Source organism: Culex pipiens, chromosome 2, assembly GCF_016801865.2.
Source record: "Culex pipiens pallens isolate TS chromosome 2, TS_CPP_V2, whole genome shotgun sequence".
Lineage (NCBI taxonomy): Eukaryota > Metazoa > Arthropoda > Insecta > Diptera > Culicidae > Culex > Culex pipiens.
In genome coordinates this window covers 145009035-145032350 of record NC_068938.1, presented here as the reverse complement: position 1 = coordinate 145032350, position 23316 = coordinate 145009035, and the positions used below count along the sequence as shown (strand labels likewise).

Genomic DNA, 23316 nt, shown 5'->3' with positions numbered 1-23316 from the left:
CTAAATTTATAGCAGGATCGATCCAAGACTGCCCATGTTCGCATAAATGTCCCATATGCAAAAACAGCAAGCTGAGAAAAACGCAAAACAAGTTTGTCCCATACATAAGGCTTTTTTGTTTTTTTTTTTTTTTTCTATTGCATTGTATCTTTACAAAATGCAGGCACCACACACGACGATATAAATTCCCTAAGTTTTTTTAACAAATGTTTAAATAATCCTCAAAATACTTCTTCACTAAACCTTTCGAATTCCATCTAAACTCTCTTATGCTCCTCTGGAAAATAAACAAATTGAAACGGGGAAATTTATCCACACAGTAAGCGACAAAGTGTACAGCTAGCCACATCGCAGCCCTTTGGGGAAAACTTTCGGTATCAATACGCCAGAAAAACAGATCATCTATTTGCTTAGCCGAAACTGCGAACCTTTTGCGAAAAATTCCAAAAACCCAATCGCGAATTTCTTTCCCCGCTATACAACTTCGAACTCGATGCAGATTAGTGTCAATCTCACCACAAACTTCACAAATTTCATTTTCCAACCTTCCTATATTATAATGCAATAATTTGCGCTTGTTTGGTACAAGATCGTTGAAAAGTAAATAAAGTTTAGATTTATCATGTGACAAAAAATATGGTTGATTCATTAAATTCCAAAGTATGTTCCAGTTTATTGAAGGAAACTCTGTTTCAATACGTGGTGTAAAATTGTATTGATCAATGAAAGTACGGTATAGTTGTTTAGTACATTTAATTTGAATATTATCGTTAATCAGCCTTTTTGATTCCTCAATCCATTCCTTGCCATTCCTCGTTAATCTTTGTAAATGATTAAAATTCAATAAGTATTTTTCATTCTGAGAGTTATCATCTGTTTCTTTTAAAATATTTTTTATAAATAAAGCTTTGCACTTGGCTTCTGGATCAATTAATCCCAATCCACCACGGTCCATATCTAAATACAGCTGTCTTTTATCAACTCTAAAAATATAACCTTTCCAAAGAAACATTCCCGAAATTTTCCTAATTGAAGCAATGTGCTTATTTTTTGGTAGTAAAACTTGTGAGAGATACCACAACTTAGATAAAATAAATGTGTTCAAATACCAAACTTTTTGAATTAAATCCATTGTTCTAAAATTGTTCAAATTGATCCTATATTTTATCCCATTTATTAATTTTTCGTAGTTATAATCAATAGTATTGCTCCAATTGCTCTTAAAGGTCACGCCGAGCAAATTTAAATTTTCTGTTTCCTTAACCATGAAAGGGCCTCCCTTACAATTATTAATCCTCCAAAAACATGACTTATCTTTGTTTAACTTTATTTTTGAACATTTAGAGAAAGAGTCAATAATATTGAGGACAATATCAAACTCTTCATTGCTTCTAAGAAACACATTCAAGTCATCAGCGAAGGCAATTACTCTGAGAAACTTATTAAACGTAAGAACCCCGAGTATGGCCTGATCAATATTCCGAATAAGAGGTTCTATATATAAAACAAATAAAATCATACTTAAAGGACAGCCTTGACGGACCGAACACTTTATTCTTATCTCCTCCGTAAGAAAACCATTGAACAATATTTTAGAAGTAGCCTTCCCATATAAACACTTCAAGCAACTAATCAATTTATCTGAAAATCCAAACCTTTTTAAAACAATCCAAAGAAAATTATGACTAACTTTGTCAAAAGCTTTTTCGAGATCCAAACTAAGCAAAAAACCTTTGAAGCTCTTACTTTCAATAGATTTTGTTAAAATACGTCGAACATCATTAAGATTATCTGTGCATGAACGCCCTGCAATACATGCACTTTGTCCTATATCTATTAAATTTCCAATTTTTGATTGTATCCTATTAGCAATTATTTTTGTAAAAAGTTTATAATCTGTGTTTAATAAGCTGATTGGTCTTTGATTCTGTAAAAGAGATGTATCACCTTTTTTAGGTATCAAGGTTATTATTCCTTCAGAAAATTCTTTTGGGGGAATTAATTCTCCACTAAGATATGCATTAAAAAGTTTACAAATATCAAATTTTAAAATTTCAAAGTGAGTTAGATAAAATTCATAAGTCAGCCCGTCCGGGCCCGGCGACTTTTTACGGTTGCATAATTTTAAGGTTGCAGCGATTTCTTCAACACTTATGTACTCTTCCAAACTTTGTTTTTCCTCAATCGTTAAATTCTTGGTTACATTTTGTAAAATGTCATCTGCTTCGTCTTGGTCAACAAGATCTGAAACATTATTGTACTGTTCCGAAAAGTAGCTGTGCACCATGGGGCCGATTTTGGCACTTTCAGTAATAATATTTCCATTTGAAATGTCTTTCAAACGAAGACCGAAAGAACTTCCACGATGTATCGAATTTGAAAGCTGATAAACTGTTATTTTTTCCCCCTCTGCAATTGTGCTCGACGACATTTTTTCCCCAAGATTTTTCAACCGATTTTGTTCTAAATTCATTAGTTTAGATTTAACAATACTCATTTCATCTGCCACATTTTCCCCTTCAACCAAACGCTTCGATAAATTGTTTAGAGAACCCAAAAGAGCCGACTTAGAATTCCTGACAGTAAGATTTAAATTGTAACTTTCATTTTTATAAAATTGTTTTACTTTATTTTTAAAATGTTGATTCCACCACCTGTTAAAGTTATAATTATATACATTTCTTTCCTTAAGATTTTCATATTCTTGTTTAAATTTTTCAGTTATATTATTCATTGAAAGCAAAGAAGGGTTGACTTTCCAATAGCCACGCCCTTTTGTCAATAAGTTTCCATTTAAATATTTTATTTTAATTACTACAGAGTGGTGATCCGAAAAAGCGAGGGGCAGTGTAGAGCAAGCTACAACATTTTCTACCAAACTAGAAGGCGCATAAAACCTATCTAGTCTGGAGGCGGAATCACCTCGATAAAAGGTGAATTGGTTTTCTTTTCTAAGTTTAGCAATATCTTTATAAGCAAATAGATCAATCAAACTTTTTAATCCACAAGAAAAATTCTTGTAGGGCCCTTTAGTGTCGGCCGCGTCCAAAATACAATTAAAATCTCCCCCAATCAACGTTGATGCAGAATTAGGTTTGTTTAAATGTACAGTCAAAGCTTCAGTAAATAAATTATCCCGTTCCTTCTTCATATTACTTCCAGAGTGCGCATAAATATTTACAAAATTTACATTATTTACAATTACTGAGATAACTCTACCAGATGGATCATATATACAATCCGAGTAATCAAAAGTTTTCCTTATAAGTATTGCTGTTCCCTTACGATCTAAACTAATATTAACTAAAGCATTATGTGTAAAAATAAAAGAAAAATCCTCATAACTAACTTCTTGCAAAAAAATTATATCGATGTCGTGGTTATATACAAAATCCTTCAATAATCCCTTGTTTACTGTCGTGTTGGTGCTGTTTAAATTTATGGTAGCAATAGAATACGAATAGTTCATTGTGTTAGTGTGACTTGAGTTAGTAATATCAGTATTAGTATATGTTAGTATGGTTAGTATGGGTTAGTATTGGCGTATCGTTTGTGTTAGTAAAGGTGTCCGAAGAGAGTCAGTGTACTGGTGGGCAAAGGTCATATCCGGAAAAGGAGTGTGGGTACGATGAAATAGTTTACTTGTTGTCGTGTGGTGATCGCTGCTCGGAAGCCGATCTCGTTCGTGGTCCCGTCGGCTTCGGCAGCGCCAACGCCGCCAGCAGATCGGCACCTTGGGCTGGTACGATGAACTGCTTTCCTCCTATCGCATCTGACTCGGATGCGTCCGACTCGATGGGCTTTCGTGGACGACCACGCTTCCCCTTGCCCTTCTTGCCTTTACCCTTCACCTCAGTCCAGGCGGCGTCCGTCTCCATCGAAGCTGCGCCGTTTGGCGAAACTTCTCCTTCGTTTTGCTGGTTGTCGTCGTCTTCGTCCATGGACTGATCGCCGCTCTCCTCCGCGACCTCGTCCTCTCCACCCTGCGGCAGCGCAAGCAGCTCTGCAGGAGCCGTAAACTCTGGAGCAACCGGCTCCACGTGGTCTTCGAGGTTAGGTTTGCTGATGGGTGCTGGGGGTTTGGGGTTAAGTACCACCATTCCAGATGCGGGCGATGCGCCCACCGGTTCTACAGGTGTTCCGTTTGCAACGATGCTAGCAAAGGATCCGCCAGCTGGTGTCGCCGCCGCGGCCAGCCGCTTGTTGACACTGTTCCGTTTTGGGCAGGTCGCCTTAAGGTGATCAAGTGCCCCACACCCGAAGCATTTGTTCTGCAATCCGTCGTAGTAGATCCTTGCCTTGCAGTGCTGGATTGTCAGCTGCGCAGGGATCTCCGACACCAGCTCGATGTGGAGGCCCCTGACCCCGTTCCAGATCGGGAAACCAGTTTCCACCGAATACCGTTCCCGCACCAACTGCTGGATGGCACCATACTTGGACATCGTCGTAACGATGTGCCGATCGTCCACTTCCGGGGGGAGTCCGAAAATCCGGACGTACTTGAACGTACCTGCGGCCGCCTGTACTTGCACTTCCAGGGAGGTTCGAACTTGACTCGCGGACCCAGTTTGGTCAGGACACCGCGCATCATCGGTTCCGTTTTGAACCGCACGAACACGCTGTGGTCGTCGCGGTACATTGCGCTCAAGTCCTCGCTGGTCCATCCTTGCTTGTTGAAGAACTTGAAGATCTCCGCGTTGTTCGGATTCCGGGCCTCAGCCCCAAACCGGAGCTTGATGGTGAATTCCCGTTTCGGTTCCATTTTGGGTGCTACGTCCCGAAAAATTCCACAAAGGAAAAAATCCCTGGCAAACAATGCCAGTCAAACAATAGCTTTTGCTTTCACAGAAGGCACAATATGCGTTAGCCACTGGAGAAACACTTCTATCTCGCTTGAAGTCTGTCAGCGAACTGTGCTTAGAAGCCTTTATTCAGCATTGGTTCCTATGGTTACAGTTTTCAAACAAGTATTTGTATAAACTGACGCCTCTTTACAAAAAAAAATTACCTTGGAAAAATAAATTCTAAGTTTAATTTTAAGGTTAGTTGCATGATGCAAAAAATGTTGAAAAAATTCCGGCGAGTAATGAATTTTTGAAGAAATATTGGAACAAACCCAAAAAAAATCGAACGAAATGCATTTTTTCATGGTTTATTTATTTTCGAGTTATTGCCATTTTTTTTATCTAATTTTGATAAAATATATGGGCATACTCAGTATTTAATGTTGATGAAGATGTTGCTCGAAAAGTTAAGATATTTTCAATTATCAATGAAGAAAAGGTATTTTGAATCGCAATTTTCTTTTTCAAATCAAAAAATTGATGATTGTTTTTTTTTTCTCAAAAACTCCGAAAGCATTCATCGTTTTAAAAAATTAAATTATTTGTTGAATCGTTTTTGATTGATTGATATTCAAATAAAAAAAATAATAAATTTAAACTCCCGATTTCGCGAAGAATCGTTCTAGCAAGTTTGTACCCAAAACAACCGGTGGTTTGTTTAGTTCGTTGCAAACCGCACGCGAGGTCGGACATGCTTTTTTCCGCTGCCGGTTTTTGGTCGTAATTTTGTTTTCTCAAATTTTGCGAAAGAGTAATACATACATTATGAAGATGCACTGTTTATGCTCCAATCGTTTTGAGAACGTGCCGATGAATTTAACGTGTTTGGTCTGTCCGGAAGTGGGACGAGCGGAAGTCAGCTGAACGTCCGCGCAAATCGTTTCTTGGATTGATTTGTCCAAATTTTGTTATTGAGTTTGAGGAAGAAATGAAATTGATCGGGAAGAGAAAGTTGTTGATTGAGATGTTTTTGGTTTATTATTATACAGGTTATGAAAGATATCATTTAGTAGTGGATTACCGTTTGTAAACATGATAGTTTGTTATAATTTATATATTTTGTGCTGGGTTGGTGTCACTTTGTTTTCAAGTTTGGATGTTTACCTAGGTACTACTGTGACTGCCTTCATGTTTTGGAATTGAATGCTGCTTTGTTTCTCAACTGGAGGATATTATTGTTGTTCAAGTATGCCTGTTTTTAGAGATATTCATGGTGCGTATGTTTAAATTCAAATGCCTAGCAACCCACAAAAATACAAACAAATATTGTTCATTTTTGTTTACATTTCATGCTCTAGTTTATTGTTTATTTATGGTCAAAATGGAGCTTGCGGCACGATAGCAAGGATACTTAAAAAAATAGTCTTAAAAAATAGAGTTGGAAAATTGCAATTGGTATATTACAAAGATTATAATAAACAAATTTAAATATTGTTTAAAGTCTTTCTTCCAAATAAGCCCGCATATTTACGAAAATTTTCCTCCATTCAGCACCACTTTACAACACCAAATCGTCGAATCACCCGACCCGATACGCGATAAGCTTTCACAGTGGTCCTGAGAAAAACCTCATCTCTCTAGAGGTTTATTTGCCACTTGAGTCCAAATTCAGTGCAAACAGCTTCTCTCGAAAAAAACGATCGAAGGAAAGTCAAAAAAAAATCTTGAATACGGCCTCGGCATCGATTCTAGATTCTTTCTTTGGTGTGAACCATTTCGATTCGATTTAAATTTGAATAAATAAAATTTCCACCGTTTACTTTACCGCTTCATGTGTTTTCCTTTTTTTCTCTCTCTCTTTTCAGTGCTCGGAGTTATCCAATGGTCCAGTGAAGGAGAAAATTTCCCGGAACTGACTTTCCTTTGAGATGGAAATCGTGTCCATGGTTTGAAGAGGAAGACAGGCCTTTCCAACAAAAAAGGATCAATTCGATTTCAAGTGCTCGGTCATCACAGTGAAAGAAGAAAATTTATTGAATTTCCCTGGAAAATAACAAGCCCACCCCAACGAAAAATGACTATCGTCCAAAATTATTGAAACCACCCGCCTTTTTTTCCTGTGAAAGTTTTCAAGTGTGACCCACGATGACAATGGCTTCGGCGGGGTGAGGCCACGTGAATCGTGTTAATTTGTGCCCAAGTCAACCGTGAAGCGGCGAAAAGGTGGTGCATTAAAATTGTCCTCGTCGGCAGCCGGATTTTCGGCCGTTGTGAGTGTGAGTGCAGTGCAGTGTGAGCATCAACAAACACCGCAGTATTTTTTGGGACCCCCCTCCTCCCCTCTGGGAGCAGCTGTCAGCACACTGTGAGCATACACGCAGCATACAAAGAGCAGCCACACCATGAAGAATCGAATACAGCTGACCCTGGATATTTGGGTGTTTGTCGTCTATGTTATAGGTAAGTGGGTTAGGGATAGAAAATGGGGTTTGTTTAGGGTGATTATGGAAAACAAAGACTAAAAATTTTAATTTTTGATGCAAGTGACTATACCTTAAACAATGTTTTAATAATAACTCGTTAAGTTAAGCAAATATTTGATCAGAGTAATTGAAGTAAAAAAATAAATGAAAATACAAAAATTTAAATGACAAGCCATAACCTCAACATTTGAATGAAAAAAGTGTTTAAAAAAGCATTTTACACTTGTTCAGTTGTTTTGCAATAATTAGTTTTCAAAAAATGTAAGATCTGAGGAAAAAAAAATAATAGCGAAAAATTTTTTTTTTTGCTAAACCCAAACATGTTGAAAGTGATTCTAAACGCAGAGGAATTTATTTTAATTGGATTTCAGCATGTTTTTACAAAAATATTTGTACCAGCCTAAACAAATTAATAAAATGATTATTATTGAAACAATAATAAAAAATAATCTCGATAAGAAAAGCTAAACAATATTGAAAACCTGCAGAAAAAAAAAATCATTACAAAAGATCTAGTAAAATTCAAACCATATCAAACTTAAAGGCTTTCAAAAAAGAGTCAGGGTAACGATGACTCTTAAATGCTTTGAAAGAGAAATTAAACATCTAACTTGATTAAACTAATCTTTTAACCAATATGCAGAACGTTTTCCAATTTTTAGATAACGATTTGTTTTATTTAAAGTAATTCAACTCATGCCCTAGATGAACGAAATATCAAACATATTTAATTAGACAACAAAAAGTTAATCAACATTGAGCAAGTTAAATTCTCCAAAAGAAACACTTGTAGGCAATTCTCATCGAAACCCGAAAATAGATTTCATTTGTACTTTTTTATTAGACTTAAATTTCCATGAGTCCCTATGACCAATGTGTCATTCTCCACCAACTCAAACAAAATCGGTAAAAATTTCATCCAAAGGGGCATACTTATGCAAAATTTGCTGAATTTTTCGAAAATAAAATACTTCAAAGCACAAGATTGAGCTTTAGGGGTTAAAACTTTGAAAAACAGGTCAAAAATAGGCAAAACCATCACTTTATCAAAAAAAACTTGTTCGTAAAATACTGTGAACTCGTGAATTGGGTGACGAACGGGAGTTCCCGGGACAAAATTCCAGGTCAATTGGAAATTTTTAAGAATCTCAATTCCCGGGAAATTTGGTCGACACTCCCGAGAATTTTGATGCTTATCAATATTGAGGCAAAACGTCATAAATCCAATCAGCTACAAAAAAATAGTTAAATTTCATACACAAAAAAAATCAATAACAAACCAAATTTTCAACACTCCAAAATCCTTCAAGGTTATTTAGAAATTAGAAGGCATGCTATTTTGATTTTCGAAAAAGCACCAGAAATCAATTATTATTTAAGTAGAAATCTGGATTTGTTATGATGTTAAGGAAAGCCTGAAGTTCATATTCAGTTCAGTTTAGGTTTAAAAAAATCAAATAACATGTTGATGTCTATTACTACCACACGACTTAGACAAATTCATTAAACTCAGGAGCAATGAAAAAATTGGTTTGATTTAAAAAATAATATCGCTGGGTCTTTTTATATTCGAAAAGAACTAAGAATTAAATTGACGTATTTATCGATATTTAACAGTTTTTTTTACTTTTTTGATGAAAAATACTTTTTTTTTCTTGTAATTTTGAGAACACCATAGAATCAGGCGTCCAATTTTACACAAAATTCCGCTTGACACAAAAATTTCATCTTTTTACGGTTTCGAAAAACGTGTCTTACTCAAAATTCAGAAATATGAAGAGGTCATACCGCCACACCATCACGAGATATCGAACCATGGACCACGCATTTATTATCCCAAAACTAAACTCCTCCAAACCTACTTCAGAGACTGTTTTTTAGACGATATTTTATCATCAGCTCTAACAAAAACAAAAAATATTTTTGAAAATGAGCATTCATGGGTACTTTTTGAAAAATAGAAAAATGCGTGATTTTATGAATTTAAATTTAAAGAATAAACTATTTCGAAATTATGTTTTTTTAAATGGTGTAAAGTAACTTTCGATTGCAAATTCAATTTTGCACTAGAATAAAATTGGTTTGAAAATGTTTATGTGAAATTTCCATTTAAATATTATATATTTATTCAAATATTTTTGATTTTTCTTTCTTTTTTATGTTCTTTAAACCATATAACTATTTTTCGAAAATCTTAAAAACTAATTATAGGCATTAAAATATCATTGATGAAAAGGTTTGAAAAAAAAAACAAGTTATTTTAAGACAACATTGCCGAATGCACCGAAACCTTCATAACATTCCTTCTAAATGATATTTTTTTTAAATACTTATAAATACTGGGGGGTTTAGTTTTAGTTTTTAATTTTCAAAATCTAGGGGCACATCAGCTTTATGAAAAATGAGATTCACTTTTAAACAATAATTATATAATAATAAAGCTCAATTTTAAAACCACGATTTAGTTTGACTTTATCAGTCAGATATGCCCGTAATTCAATCAAAATTTATGGTGATTAAAACAATTTAGGTAAATACACTATCAGTCTCAATACTGAGCAGCAAATATAACATTTTAAACTGATCTTGATTTATTGTAGAAAAATGAACTTGAATATTGGAACGATTTTTTTTGGCTGCACTTTAAGGTCATCCGTAAAACAAGTGGATTTTTTTTAATTTTCAGTTCCAATTTCTTATGCTTTTTCGTATTGTAGTTTATTATTTAAATTATTTAAGCATGAAATGCTTCTATAGTTTGAAATAAAAAAATACATTGAACACAATTCTTCCATCATTTTTAAGCACAGACTTATTTGGCCCACAATGCCAAATGCGTTTGCACCGCAGTTCTTAAGTAACTGAAAATTTCAGTTGCGCAGACTTTAGTAAATTAACTGAATAATTCAGTAATGAGAGATTCGTGTATAAAGAGAAAGGCTGGCCATTAGTTTTGAAACAAGAACGAATGAGGATATAAATTTGGTGCCAATAGACAAAACATTTTGCACCACCCTATTTCCTCTAATTATACCTCTATCTACATATCCCGCTGCAAATGACAGATAGCCATAATTTTCGGCACGACTCTGTGGTTTCCACTTCCCAACCACCCCCCCCCCCCCCTGCTTTTCGCCCCCAGGGGGGAGAGCGTTGCTCAACCACACGGTGCAATAAATTATGCAGTGAGGCAGTTTTAATTAGGTTGTTCTGGGGGCGGCGACAACGTGGTCATGGCCACCAGGGGGAGAAGGGGGGGGGGGAAGGAAGAGTGGATTTATAATTAGAGGCTAGACCAATATGGCCGGCGTTCGATTCGATATGCATTAAATTGTCAGGCGTGACCAAATGAGAGAGAGGGGGAAGAGATAAAAAACGGATGGTGGGGGTTTTCCTAAATTTTCCAATTCAATGATGACAGCTGGTGATTTTTGGTATTTGTGGAATTGAAGCTGGGGTAGGTGTACAAAATTATGGTGACATTTTGTGCTAGATAGAGTTTTTGTGCAAATTTATTTGAATTAGAATAAATGAAATTTTCGAAGAATAAAGAAAGGCAAAAAAGGTTCCCACTTTGTTGAGATGAAATCAAACGGTTTCATATTGACAAAGTAGAACAACAAAGAAGAAAAAGTTTCAAGAAATATTTCTTGGAAGTGAAAAAGCATCATTTCCCAAAAAAGCAAACAAGAGCAAAAGTTGGGAAAAGGAGTCGGAAAGCACGTGCAGAACGAATTCTAATGAAACCTTTTCGTGGGGGGATATGAAGTCTTCTTCATTTTTTTTCTGCGAAATCAGTTGAATTTTTAAGCTCATTCGGATCTGAATTAGATTCATTTCCGGCAAAAGATATAAACGTTCGCAAGACTTGAATCGGAATCGGAAGAAAATATATATTTTATCTCTTCTCACACAGTCACACAAATGTGGAGGGAAATTGAATTTAAGCTGATCGTACTTGCACACACACACACGCAGCAAAAAAAAGTTCGTTTGAGCTAATCACGTTTGAGTGGAAATCTCTGTCAAACGGTTTTCCCTCGCCTTCGATTGGCAAGTGCAGTGCAAGTGCATCGCAGAGAAGGCGAAGAAAAGTGGCTCAGTGGAAAATGCATGAAGATGGCACGGAACACACACACACATCAAACATGGAAATGAAAGTGTGCTGTCAGCAGGAAATCATGGGTTTTCTTTTTCGTATAAAGAATAGAACGGTTTGGGGTTCGATTGCGATTGGATGTGCACTTTTGATGATTGAAAAGATCTTGGAAGAGAATAAGAAAAGTGTTCAAAAGAATCAGGTTCATCTTGTGAATCACTTTTAGAAATTATTGGATTTTTAAAGTTGTCTAGTCCTCTAGAACATTCATATCGACTACAAATTAATTTTGTCTAAATTTGATCCATTCGGTCCAACTTCTCTCAATACCCAATCCCAAAAAAATGCTTCATCATACACGGAGAAAAAAGAGTTCCCAAAAACGTGAACAAGCGTTCATGAAAATGGGAACCACGAACAAAGTGTTCAAATTTCATGGTACGTTTTTCAAAATCGTACCATGCGATTTGGACACTTTGTTCGAGGTTCCCATTTTCATGAACGCTTGTTCACGATTTTGGGAACTCTTTTTTCTCCGTGTACAAAAGTCCCATCTCACGATCGGCCCTTAAATCTAACTAATAGTTTCACCCTGCGCCGTAACATTTCTACGACTTAATCACGCACTCAAGCCGCCAAGCCGTGCTGGAGTCTTAAATCACACCCCGAGGAGGCCCCTCACTCGCGTAACCTAATCGCAGTGATTACTCAGCAAACTCAGCGGGTCTCCAATTAGCTCTCCTTCGAAAAGCTCTCACCTCTTCGTGAGTGCGCGCATTTATCGACCACTTCCGAAAAAAAAAAAACTCTACGCGCGATGAACTTGACGCTATTGAGCTGTAAAAGTGCCCTTCTGGAACCCGGTAATCCAACGACGGTAGAACCCATAAACACCGCATTTACGATTGACCCGTTGCGAGGACACATTTTCGTGTCCTGTCGATGACCGGACCGGCGACACCGTAAAAGTATTGATTATGGCCACGTGGGCGTCTAGTGAATTGCATTTCTTAAGGATAAAAAGCTTAAAAAGTTTGTTTGTTGGATTTTTTAAAGTTTAATTCAAAATTGATTTCAAAACATTTAAAAAATTACCTAAAACTAAAATAAGAAAAGTCCTTTCTCACCACTAGGTGCATTCATCCAAACTTTGATAGTTCAGGCATAACTTGGGGAGAAAATGGCGATCGTGAAGTTCTAAGAACTATCATTACAGCTGGAGAAATAGTACTTGGCCAGGACAGAAAATTCCAACGAAGAACGAAGACGACGCTGATGATGATGATGCGAACATATTTTTGGTGATGGTCGCGAAAAAGGACGTCGTCACTTGTCCGTGGCGAAAATTTGATGGGAGAAACATAAAAAAAATGTGTCCCCACACGCCATGATAGCGCAGGACAGAACGGAACAGGGCGATATTGCAACAATTTCCTGAGTCTGTTTGCTGGTCTAGGATGATTAGACTGGTTCAATTTTAGGGGTTTGTCCAGTTGATTCTGATCAAGATTTGTTCCAATCAGTCACAATAATAAGTTCTAAGCCGTTATTGAATATTGCTATTTGTATGAACTCAAGTTTGTTTAAAGGTATTTTGAAACATAGTCATTTTAAACTGCTTTGAATTTAATCTTGAGTAAGCCCGCATAAGTTTTTATGGTTGAAACTTGGTCCATGCATTCCCTGTGTTAATAGAAATCATTTTGCAGCATTAGTTTTCCTATACAAGTCTCCATACAAGTTTGAAGGATGATCATACAAAATGGGTATGTAGATGTATGAAATTCTGCGTCTTGAAAAGAGATTTTCTGATCAATTTGGTTTCTTCGGCAAAGTAATAGGTTTTGATTAGGAATTTTCGGAAAAAATAGGTACAAGGAAAAATAAATTTCGTCTTTTTATTTAACTTTTTATGACTAACAGTTAAATTCCCAAAAAAACGTATTTTTGAATATTGGATATTTTTTAATATGTTTTAGGGGACTAAAAAAGACATCTTCTGAGTCAAGAACGTGATGGTACAAAATCAGGTTCAGAAGATATGTTTTTTTAAGGAAAATATCAAACCTGGACAAATTTTTTTTTAAAGTATTTCTTTAATCAAAATCAAATTTGTAATCGAAACGTGCTTTTCATTTTTTTTTTCGATAAAATGTACCATTTTTAAGTAATAACTATTTTCAATGAAACATTTTTATTTCAAATTTTTGCACTTTTAAAATATTTTGTGAAAGAACATCTCTCTGGAACATTGAAAATTAGGCTTCACACATAATTCGAATCGATGATTTTTTTTAAACCCTCTACCGCTCAAATTTTTTTTCGACATTTTCATTTTCCCGTGTTCAGGAGGTCATTTTGAGCAAGTTTTGTTCAACGAAATACTTTACTTCTCTTGTCTAATGTTATTCTTGTTTCATTTTTAGTATTTTAATTTGCATTTATCTTGTTTAGTTTATGTTTATTTTTGATAGTATTTGGCCTATTTTACCACCTCCTATCATTACATTTTGCCTATCTTATTTTTTATCATGTTGATACAGTCACTTTTACATTTTTTGCTCGTTTTTCACATTTTCTGCTATAGAATGGCACCATTATTAATTAAATTGTTAGAAAAAGGCGTAGAAGCACAATCTAGGACACTACGAAACATACTGCATACTTCTTTTTACCTAAAATATAGGAAATGTTAATAAAAAATACAGCCAGAGTTGACCCCTAAAAAGTTACATTTTTAAAAACATTGGCTAAGTCAAATAAAACAAATCAAACTTCCAACCATAAATTTTCCTAAAATTTTAAGAATTCTTCTTTCCATACTATTTTAAGATCAAAAAATGGTTGAAATATAGATTTTTGGCGAATTTTTAGATCGAAGCCCGTCTAGATGCGGGGTTGGGTTGGAAAGGGTTAAGTGTCACTTGTTTTCAATGTTAAAAATTGAAACTTTTGCGAAATTTGCATATCTAATATTTCTAAATTTGTATAATTTAATCTTATTTATAAAATTAAGAAAATTATAAATTGGTGGACCTTTCCAAAATAAAGCTTAATTTAAAAATTTAAAAATTATTTTTGTTGAAAAGATCACACAATTTTATTTGGATAGCAGCTTAATGGTTTGATCATAGGAATGCCCTCGAAACAGTATTTTACAACTAATAGAATAAATTTAATTTTTTTATGAGATAGCCAGTTTTGGAAAAAACTGCTCATTTAATTACTTGCGAAAAAAAAACAACTTTTAAAAACTCGTTTTAATTGCTAAAAGTTTTTTATTCTCCATTAAGTTTAACTTAAAGTGTCAATAAATATTTAAACTGCATAATTTGAAAAGCTTTTAGTTGCATGGCAATTTCATCAAACTTTTTGCTTGTTTTTAAATTAATGTTTAGAAAATACTTTTTATAGATATAAGCTTTCTCTACCTCTATCCCCAAACCTCTGCAATTTTTGAAAGTTTTTTTTTTAATTTTTCCTACTCTTACTCCAAATTTGATTATGATGCAACAACACAGTTGAAAGGAACTCCAAAACTCTGATATGAACTGTAAAAGAACTTATTGTATCTTGATTATTCACCAATAAAACCGAATTGAATTGAACTGAAAATACTTTTTATACTTAGTCACATTCATAAATCATACAAAAATCTTATCCAATGAAAATGTTTGAAAGTTTACCGAACCTTTTAATAACATATAATATGACAGGGATTCTTGCTCATGTAATCCTTATATGCAACAGGTAAAATTAGGCTAACAACAACTTTCCAAGTTGAGATTAAAAATTGAGCTTGTTATTATTTAGAGTTTTTGGAAAAAAATATCGGAACAAAATATAATAAAAAACATTTTTGCAAAAATTGTTGCGCTTTTAAAAGAAATGTTGAAGATTTACAGATTTTTATAGTTCCAGTCTACATTGAATCTATCAAATACCATGGGTTTATGCGTTTAATTTTACCCCCAAAGGTTTATGATCCTTGAGAAACGAATAACGACGGAAGCGTGCTTTTATGATGCATCGATATTGAAAATGCCACACAGGGGAAGTACCACTGAGAATTTTTAATTATGTTCAAAATATCTGGTCAGCTGAACTCTTGAGCAGATTGAGGTAGTCCGACCACCCACCAAATTGCTTTTTCGACCAAGTTATGTAAAACCCATAAATCTCCTTAAATCAACTTCACGACACCGGTTTTAAATCCTTTTTTAAAAGCTTTAACAATCCCTTCTCAAGTGTCATATGATCCTTGTCGAGCATTAAAATCCCTCACTTTCTGAGTTTGAAAAACCATCACTCCTTCACTTTAAACTCCAATAAACTTTATGTTGACATTCGTCGACGACGACGATGGTGGTTTGGTTCCCACATAACACAAGACGAAAACCACCATCCCTCAGGTGAAAATGGTTGCACAGCTCACAGCAGCAGAGGTTCGTAAAATTTAATCTCTTATTTAATTATTGCTCACTCACCTGACAGAGGTTGGCTTTGCGGTAAAGTGATCCTTGGCAAAAGGATGTGGTTTTAATGCCGGTGGAATTAAATTTGTCCGCAAATTCGAAAAGTACACGATTGCAGCTCAGTGCCGCTGCTTTATTTCATTGCAGTTTTAATTTTTCATGACGCCACGGATTTGACAAGTGGGTTACAAGGAGAACAATATAAAAAAGAAGGATGATGTCGACGGGATGAAAATCAAATGATACAGACTTCTCCACGAAAGCAAATCTTGAAAAACAAATTTTGGATGGGGATTTTTTGTAAATTTATTTAGTAGGGCTCAAATCAAAATCCTAAAAGTTCATCAACTTATTTTTTATTCTTACGCTGGATTTGTGTTGAACCGTGCAAAAGTGTTTGTGCTGTGTAAAGTGTTTGCGCAACAGTTACAAATCCTTTATTTCCAGTCCCCTGGCAACCACAAACCCACCCATGATCAAATTTGCAACCATCGTTCGTCACAAAGGAGTAGGAGAATGCAAACTGGCTCCCCTCCTAAACAAGCACACACACACCGGTGGGTGGTGCAAAGCTGAGATGCATACAAAAAAGCTCTTTTTTTCATCACCTAATCCCTTTTTCATTCGACAGCGACGACAAGCAAGCGCAAACCAATAGAAAAGGTGGCCCTGGATTTGGTTACGAAGATTTGTTTTATTTTGTGAGTTTTTATAGGTTTGCCATTCACTCTAGATTCAAATAGTTGTATGATTTTTTTTATGTTTTCATCAAAACAAATCGAATTGCCAATTTAATCTGCAAATATTTAAAAATAAGTAGTTGGTTATTTTATTCCTGAGATATTTTTTTTAAGTATTTTTTTTTTGAATAGGTTCTATAAACATATGAAAGACAATAGTTTATAGGACCATTTAAAAAAAAACTAGATTTATTTTTAAAAAACAGACATGACACGTTTGATTCAATAAACTAAAGTAATGATAAAACATGAAAAAAAAACCATCGCACCCTTGTATCAAACTTGTTGACAACAGTTCTTAAAAACAATTGATTAACAATTTTCAGTTAAACGGGCAGTTTAATGAACTGCTGTGCAACTTGTTTGCTACTAGGGCAAATTTGCGCTCAGGATGATTCATGTGAAAAATTGTTAGTAGCTGAGCAGGCTTTTTTATGACGAGAGCTTTAGATATTCAAAAAGATATTGTTTAAAGTGCATTTTCTGATTTTATTGTCATAATTGTTATAAATAAAATCCCTTGAAAAAAATAAATTTAGAAAGAAGAGGATTGTAGTAAAAAGTTTGAAATTTGTCCAACTGAGAAAATTTATTTACACAGTAAAAAATTGTATAAATTATGAAGGTGTGAATTTGGAAGGTTGAATATTACCTCTTTTGAGATGTTATTTTACGTCAATTCAGACTGAAAAAGTGACATAACACCAGAAAAGTGATAAAATTACACATTTTCAGGGTAAAATTACACATTTTTTTTCTGACATAAAAGATGTACCCTTTCCCAGATGTAATATTACCATGTTTATTTAACTGTGTACTTTTCAGCAAATGTAAATTCGATTTTAAGGTTTTGTCGTCTTCCCATTTGCAATTAATGTATTTACAAATATGTATGCATAGTTATGATACTTTTTCCACAGTTTTCAATCAAGAGGCAACAAATTTACTTTACTTTTGGCTTTTTATTAAATAAAATAAGTATTTTAACGCACAGACCGGAATCAAACTTGAACATCTTTCTTAAAAAATTTAAAGCCTCATGATCTTTTATAACAAATTTATTGATTCATTAGGTTAAAATTATCTGTTATTTTGTTTTTTTCTGAGAAATCTCAAATTCAGGTTTGTTTGTTCAACTACATTACGAAACGGTTTGAAATCGGAAATTTAACATTTTTATTGACACTCAAACGGATGCGAATGACTAAATTTTGTAGCGTGTGTGGATTAATTGGACCGTGAAATTTTCTTTTTATAGAGAAGTTAAAAAAAGTTGTCCTCATAAGAAAACTGAAAAATAAATAGAAGGATTGCCTAGGTGGCATACAATTTTCCACAAAACGTTTGTTTCTCGATTTAAATCAAAAATTTAACTTTTCTTTGCTTAGTTTTGATTTGGATCAGATTGGAAAAAAATAAAACAATTTCATTGATATTTGCAAAATTATGAAAATATTTGAACTGTAACCATGGTTTAAAAATTAATTTATTATACTTTTTGTTTAGAAAATCGTTTGAATGTAACATGACCCGAAGGACATCTTATTCCAGTTTTTTTTGGGAATAAATATAAATTATAAATAGTTATATTTCTATTAGGCTGGTAAAATTTATGTTTTCAAAGTCGGTCCCCAAAAGAGGGGGCAAAAATAAATTTTTTTTTCAAATAAGTTAAAATTTCAATGAAAATTTACGTGCGATTAACTGATAACAATTTAAAATGCATCCCTCTGGGGTTTGGGTTGATTTAAACTATTCAAATTTTTGCTGAAATTTTTGTTTTTATCAATTCTCACATATTTTGAAAACTTATGATTGCTCTAAAACTGAGCTAGTATACAATGCATTTTAGAACACTTTTGTCAAGCAAATGTTGAAACTATGGCTGGTTATTTCAATTTATATATTTATTTTATTTTTTGGTCCCCCCCCCCCTCAACTCCAGCCAGAGTCGTAGACAAAAACTGTGAAAAATATTTACCTCGGCCTTTATGCTTTGATTAAACGAAAAATGCTGTGCTTGAACTCAATAATGTTTGATTTTATTACAAAATAAAAATGATTAATTAAAGTAGTTTTTTTTTCGGAAAAATGCTACACGGAAAAATAAGTTGGAGATTTTTTTAATAACCTTTTTTCACTTAAGTTAAATTCTCAAAATACGTATTTTCAGTATTCGATTTTTGTATGTTTTAGGAGACTAAAAAACATATTTTAAACCAAAGTGCATAATGATGCAAATATGGATGTGGAGTGGTGGTGTGATTCTAGCAGACGCGGCGAATGTAGCTGTTTAGGTAATCTCAAATATTTAAAATTTTAAAATTCGATATCTCTGGAACAAAAACAATATTCATTTCTGTCAATAAGTGATTATTATGTAAAATTGGCCGGAGAATACGATGGTGTGGTCAAATGAAATAAATAAATTGGGGTGTTTTGAGATACGGCAATTTAAAGTTTTCAATTGCGCTATACAGATAGCAAAAATATATTTTAATCTAAATTTGATCTCGGATGGATTCTACGCCCAATTTCCTTCAAAATTGAGTCCAAGACCGACCTTCTAAGATTTGTGGCTCCTGAGCTATCGCCTTTTGAAAATGCGAGGTTCGCTCAAAAATCGCCAGAATCTCGATTTTTGGGGAGGTACAAAAATGAAGGGTATGGTCTGATTTGGATGAAATGCGGGATTCTTGCATGTTTTGATAGTATCAACAGCCCTGTCAAATTTGAGCAGGATCGGAGAAGGTAAATTTCAAATTTGCATTTTTTCGTGCACACTTGAGGTGGAATGACCCATAGGAAATATAAGGACAAAGTTTCATCCAAATCAATTTTGTGAATTTGTGAAAACGGAAAGAACTACTCATTAAACTGAGTGAGTTTAATGCATATTATAATCATTATATTTTTTTTTTCGAAACAATCTGAAAACTGAACAACCTCCTCAAACTGTGTTTTTTTGTTCTTTTTTCCTTATTTAAGATGCATAACATTAAACAACTTAATTGCCTCCATAGCAGAGTCCACCTGTAACCAAAAACACGAAAACGTTACACGCTCATTCGCAAAGCTATGTATGTGTGCAACGTATCGCACGTGTGTGTGTGTCTTTGAGCAATATAAATGTTCACCACCCACAACGAGACCCCCACCCCCAACCATTACTTTGCAGTAACAAAAGGAATTCAAAGCAATTCAGCAGCTCAACTCCCTGCTGTGGGCTGCGAGCTGATCCTGGCACTGGCAGAAACTTGGGAGCTTGGGAAGAAATCCCTTTGCGCTGCTGCCAGCTGCAGAACCGTCGTCTAGCGTGCTGGAATGCTGAATAGCTTTTTCTGCACCTTGCTACAAACGAGAAAAAAGAAGGAAGAATCCTTTGGGAGGAAAGGACACATGAACTCAGTTTTTTTCAACACTGAAAAAATAGTTTTTGTTTAATTTGTAAGATTTTTCTAAATAAATTTTGAAATTTACTGAAATTTTCGTAAAGCTTAAGTAAATACGGATGAAATGAATTATTTTGTGTATTTTTCCGTGTACCATGACCAAAAGCGCCTGGAATGCTGCATCAGGCAAAAATGTTCAATTCAAAGAAATGGAATATAAATCAACTACCACCCACCGATGTTGCCACCCCCTTCTCTGGACCGGCGAGTAACAACTCGATCACCTGGTCGGGAACACGTGGCCAGAGCAAAGTTTTCCTCCGAGGGCGACACACGTGCTCACCTCTTCCTTTCGCACACGTGTTTCTATGTGTGTGCTAGAGGAAAACTCAAGGACTTTCCACAAAGGATGCTGGTTACTGTAAAATTCCAACTGTTTGTGTGTGTGTCACTTTGGAATTGCAGTTATTGCATGGTTTTCGATGAATCGATTGGAAATAAACACACAAAAGCTTACAACCTCGAGATATGTTTAACTGCTTGTTTGCTGGAAGGTTGTCATCTGTGTGGTCGAGTTTGGTGGCGTTTTTGTTTATTTTTTAATCTAACTTGGTTGAGAAGTTTTCAACCCCTACCGCAAACTCCCGGGATCAATGACAGCTGCTGTGCAGGGAGGGGGAAAGTTTGTTCAGTGCTCCAGATTCTTTATGGTGGTCAGTCTGGAAGAGAATCTTATTGCACAGCTGATATTGGAACACACAAGAGGTGGTCAAGGGTTCAAAGGTGCCGTAAGGTATAACTTTCTGAAAGGATTGTTCAAGTTGAATTGAATTGAAACTTGGAGATATCAGAATCAGAAATGGATATGTTTATGCTGGTTAGTTTTTTGGTAAAATGATTCGTCGTCGAAAAAAACAAAAAACAAAAAACAAAAAAACAAAAAAACAAAAAACAAAAAACAAAAAACAAAAAACAAAAAACAAAAAACAAAAAACAAAAAACAAAAAACAAAAAACAAAAAACAAAAAACAAAAAACAAAAAACAAAAAACAAAAAACAAAAAACAAAAAACAAAAAACAAAAAACAAAAAACAAAAAACAAAAAACAAAAAACAAAAAACAAAAAACAAAAAACAAAAAACAAAAAACAAAAAACAAAAAACAAAAAACAAAAAACAAAAAAACAAAAAAACAAAAAACAAAAAACAAAAAACAAAAAACAAAAAACAAAAAACAAAAACAAAAAACAAAAAACAAAAAACAAAAAACAAAAAACAAAAAACAAAAAACAAAAAACAAGCTTTGAAACTTTTCAATCAATTGTTTATCAATAATTTATCAATTTTCAAGACTAAGAAACTCTTACACATTTTTTCATCAATTTTAAAGGAATTCTTTTCAATTGAATCAATGTGTGTATCTTTTTTCCTCAATTCCTTCTGATTGTTTATTGGTTTTTTTTAATTGCTTGATATAATTTTTTTCCGATTTGAACAATAATGATCAATCTGCCTGGCAAACCCAAAATGTTGTACGTGACGAAGCTTCGCTTGTGGTTTCCATTTTATTAAACACATAAACAAGGCTTCCCACTTGGGACGTCTTTATTGGCTCATTTTAATTGGAATTTAGTCCGGTGCGGACTGTTTGCCTTGGGCCGTCGATGTCGGGAGATGAAAAGTTTTCAACACGTGTTAGCCTCGTCCCAAGTCCAGAGGCTTCCCGAATTTTGAATTTAAAGTTTTTTGTTTTATGACCTTTGCGATTTCCGGGGCTTAACGTGGCAGGTGAAAATTATATTTGTGGATTTGGGGAGTTTAGAGTTGGAGAGCTTCTTGAATTATCTGAGGCTTCTTCTAGTTGGTTGTTAAGAAGATCCTTATGGAAATATATTTTTTCTCTTTATCCAGAACCAATTTTTGTCGTTCTTTTTTTTACGATTTTCCCATTTCACCTCCTTAGAGAAGAAATGTTCATTTAGAGAATGAAAAAAACTGATTGCTAGCCATGCTAAACTAAAATCATGTAGAAGCCAAACCATAATTTTCATAACCCTCCAGCTTGCTAAATCCCTCCAAAAATTTTATGTTCTCGCTGTCACAAATCCTTCTCAAACTCGTCACCAAACAACAACCTCCCGGAATCCACCCCAAAAAGCCCAAAAAAGCGCGTAATCCGGAGCTTACCTGGCTGAAACTTTTTCGCCGCGCTTGCATAGCTAATCCACTTTTGCTCATTTAAAATTCCACATGACACCAATTTCACACCCAACTTGAGCCTATTATTATAAAATAAAACACTTCCGTAAGGGGAAGGAGAGAAGAACGCGGACTTGAACCAAAATCCATCCACCTTGGCACGACGACGAGGGGACGTGATGTTCCGGAAGTTACGTGCTTTGGGCAAACTTTACAAGAAGGGGAAAACTTGTACTGATTTTTGGTTGAAAATAAGCCTTGTTTTAACTTTTACTGTTCTGAATGATGAAATAAAAACCTTTAAAAAGGTAAATTTAGTTTTAAACAATTTAAAAAACAAACTGGAAGTCCTCCCAAAAAAACTTTCATTCATGTCTCGCACTATAAATCTCCAACCCAGAGGGAGAAGCCATGTGCGTGAATGTCACTGCCAGAGCTCGTGCAACATTCTAAAACTTGACGATCTTTTTCTCCCCGCGTATTTTTTTATAATCTCCAGACTCGCAGAAAAGCACAACGCACTCTGTTTAATCTCGGCAAACGATCCTTGAAACGGGACTGGCATCCTTTAGCACAGTCGCAGCAAGAAAAAAATCGTAGAAATTCTCATTATCTTTATTCAAATTGAGTTTCTTGTTCGCGAGCAGCGCCAAAACCACCTCCCACCGAGCACCCGGAAACACCCACATGAATGGGGGCACTGAGAGCTAATGTTTTGCCCGAAATGGAGAGGGCGTGGCAGCCTCGCGCACAGTTTTTCAAAAATTAAGGATCAAGCAGCTTAATTAAGTTGCGCGCCCTCGGAAGTTGCTTTTTACGAGTGTGTGTGTGTGTGTGTGTGTGTGTGTGTGTGTGTGTGTGTGTGTGTGTGCGCTGAGTTGTTCTTCCTGGTAGCTGATGCTGTTGCTTGTTTGGGGTTGAGAAGGTTCCGTTTTTTTTGGATTTCTTGAGCAAACAAAAAAGTTCCTGAACTTGACTGTAGTGATGTTTTTGAAATGTTTAGAAAATATTTCACTTGCTTTTAAAGTTGGTTTATGCACTAGATAAAGGACTTTATTATTTAATAATGGATTTAAACATAATTAAAATAACACGATATCCTGCAAAATAATCGGTAAATATAAACCATGTTTCTAGCAATGTAT

The 23316-nt window shown here is 34.8% G+C and overlaps 1 protein-coding gene across 2 annotated transcripts in view; it reads left to right on the top strand.

Moving 5' to 3' along the window:
* Nucleotides 1–6652: 6652 nt before the first annotated feature.
* Nucleotides 6653–23316, top strand: part of LOC120423630 (kin of IRRE-like protein 1) — a 366108-nt gene continuing 349444 nt past the window's right edge. For both annotated transcript variants that reach the window (XM_039587499.2, XM_039587498.2), the window contains exon 1: nt 6653–7244. In XM_039587499.2, coding sequence (XP_039443433.1) covers nt 7187–7244 — 58 coding nt within the window. In that variant the 5' untranslated portion in view covers nt 6653–7186. The remainder of the gene's footprint in view (nt 7245–23316) is intronic.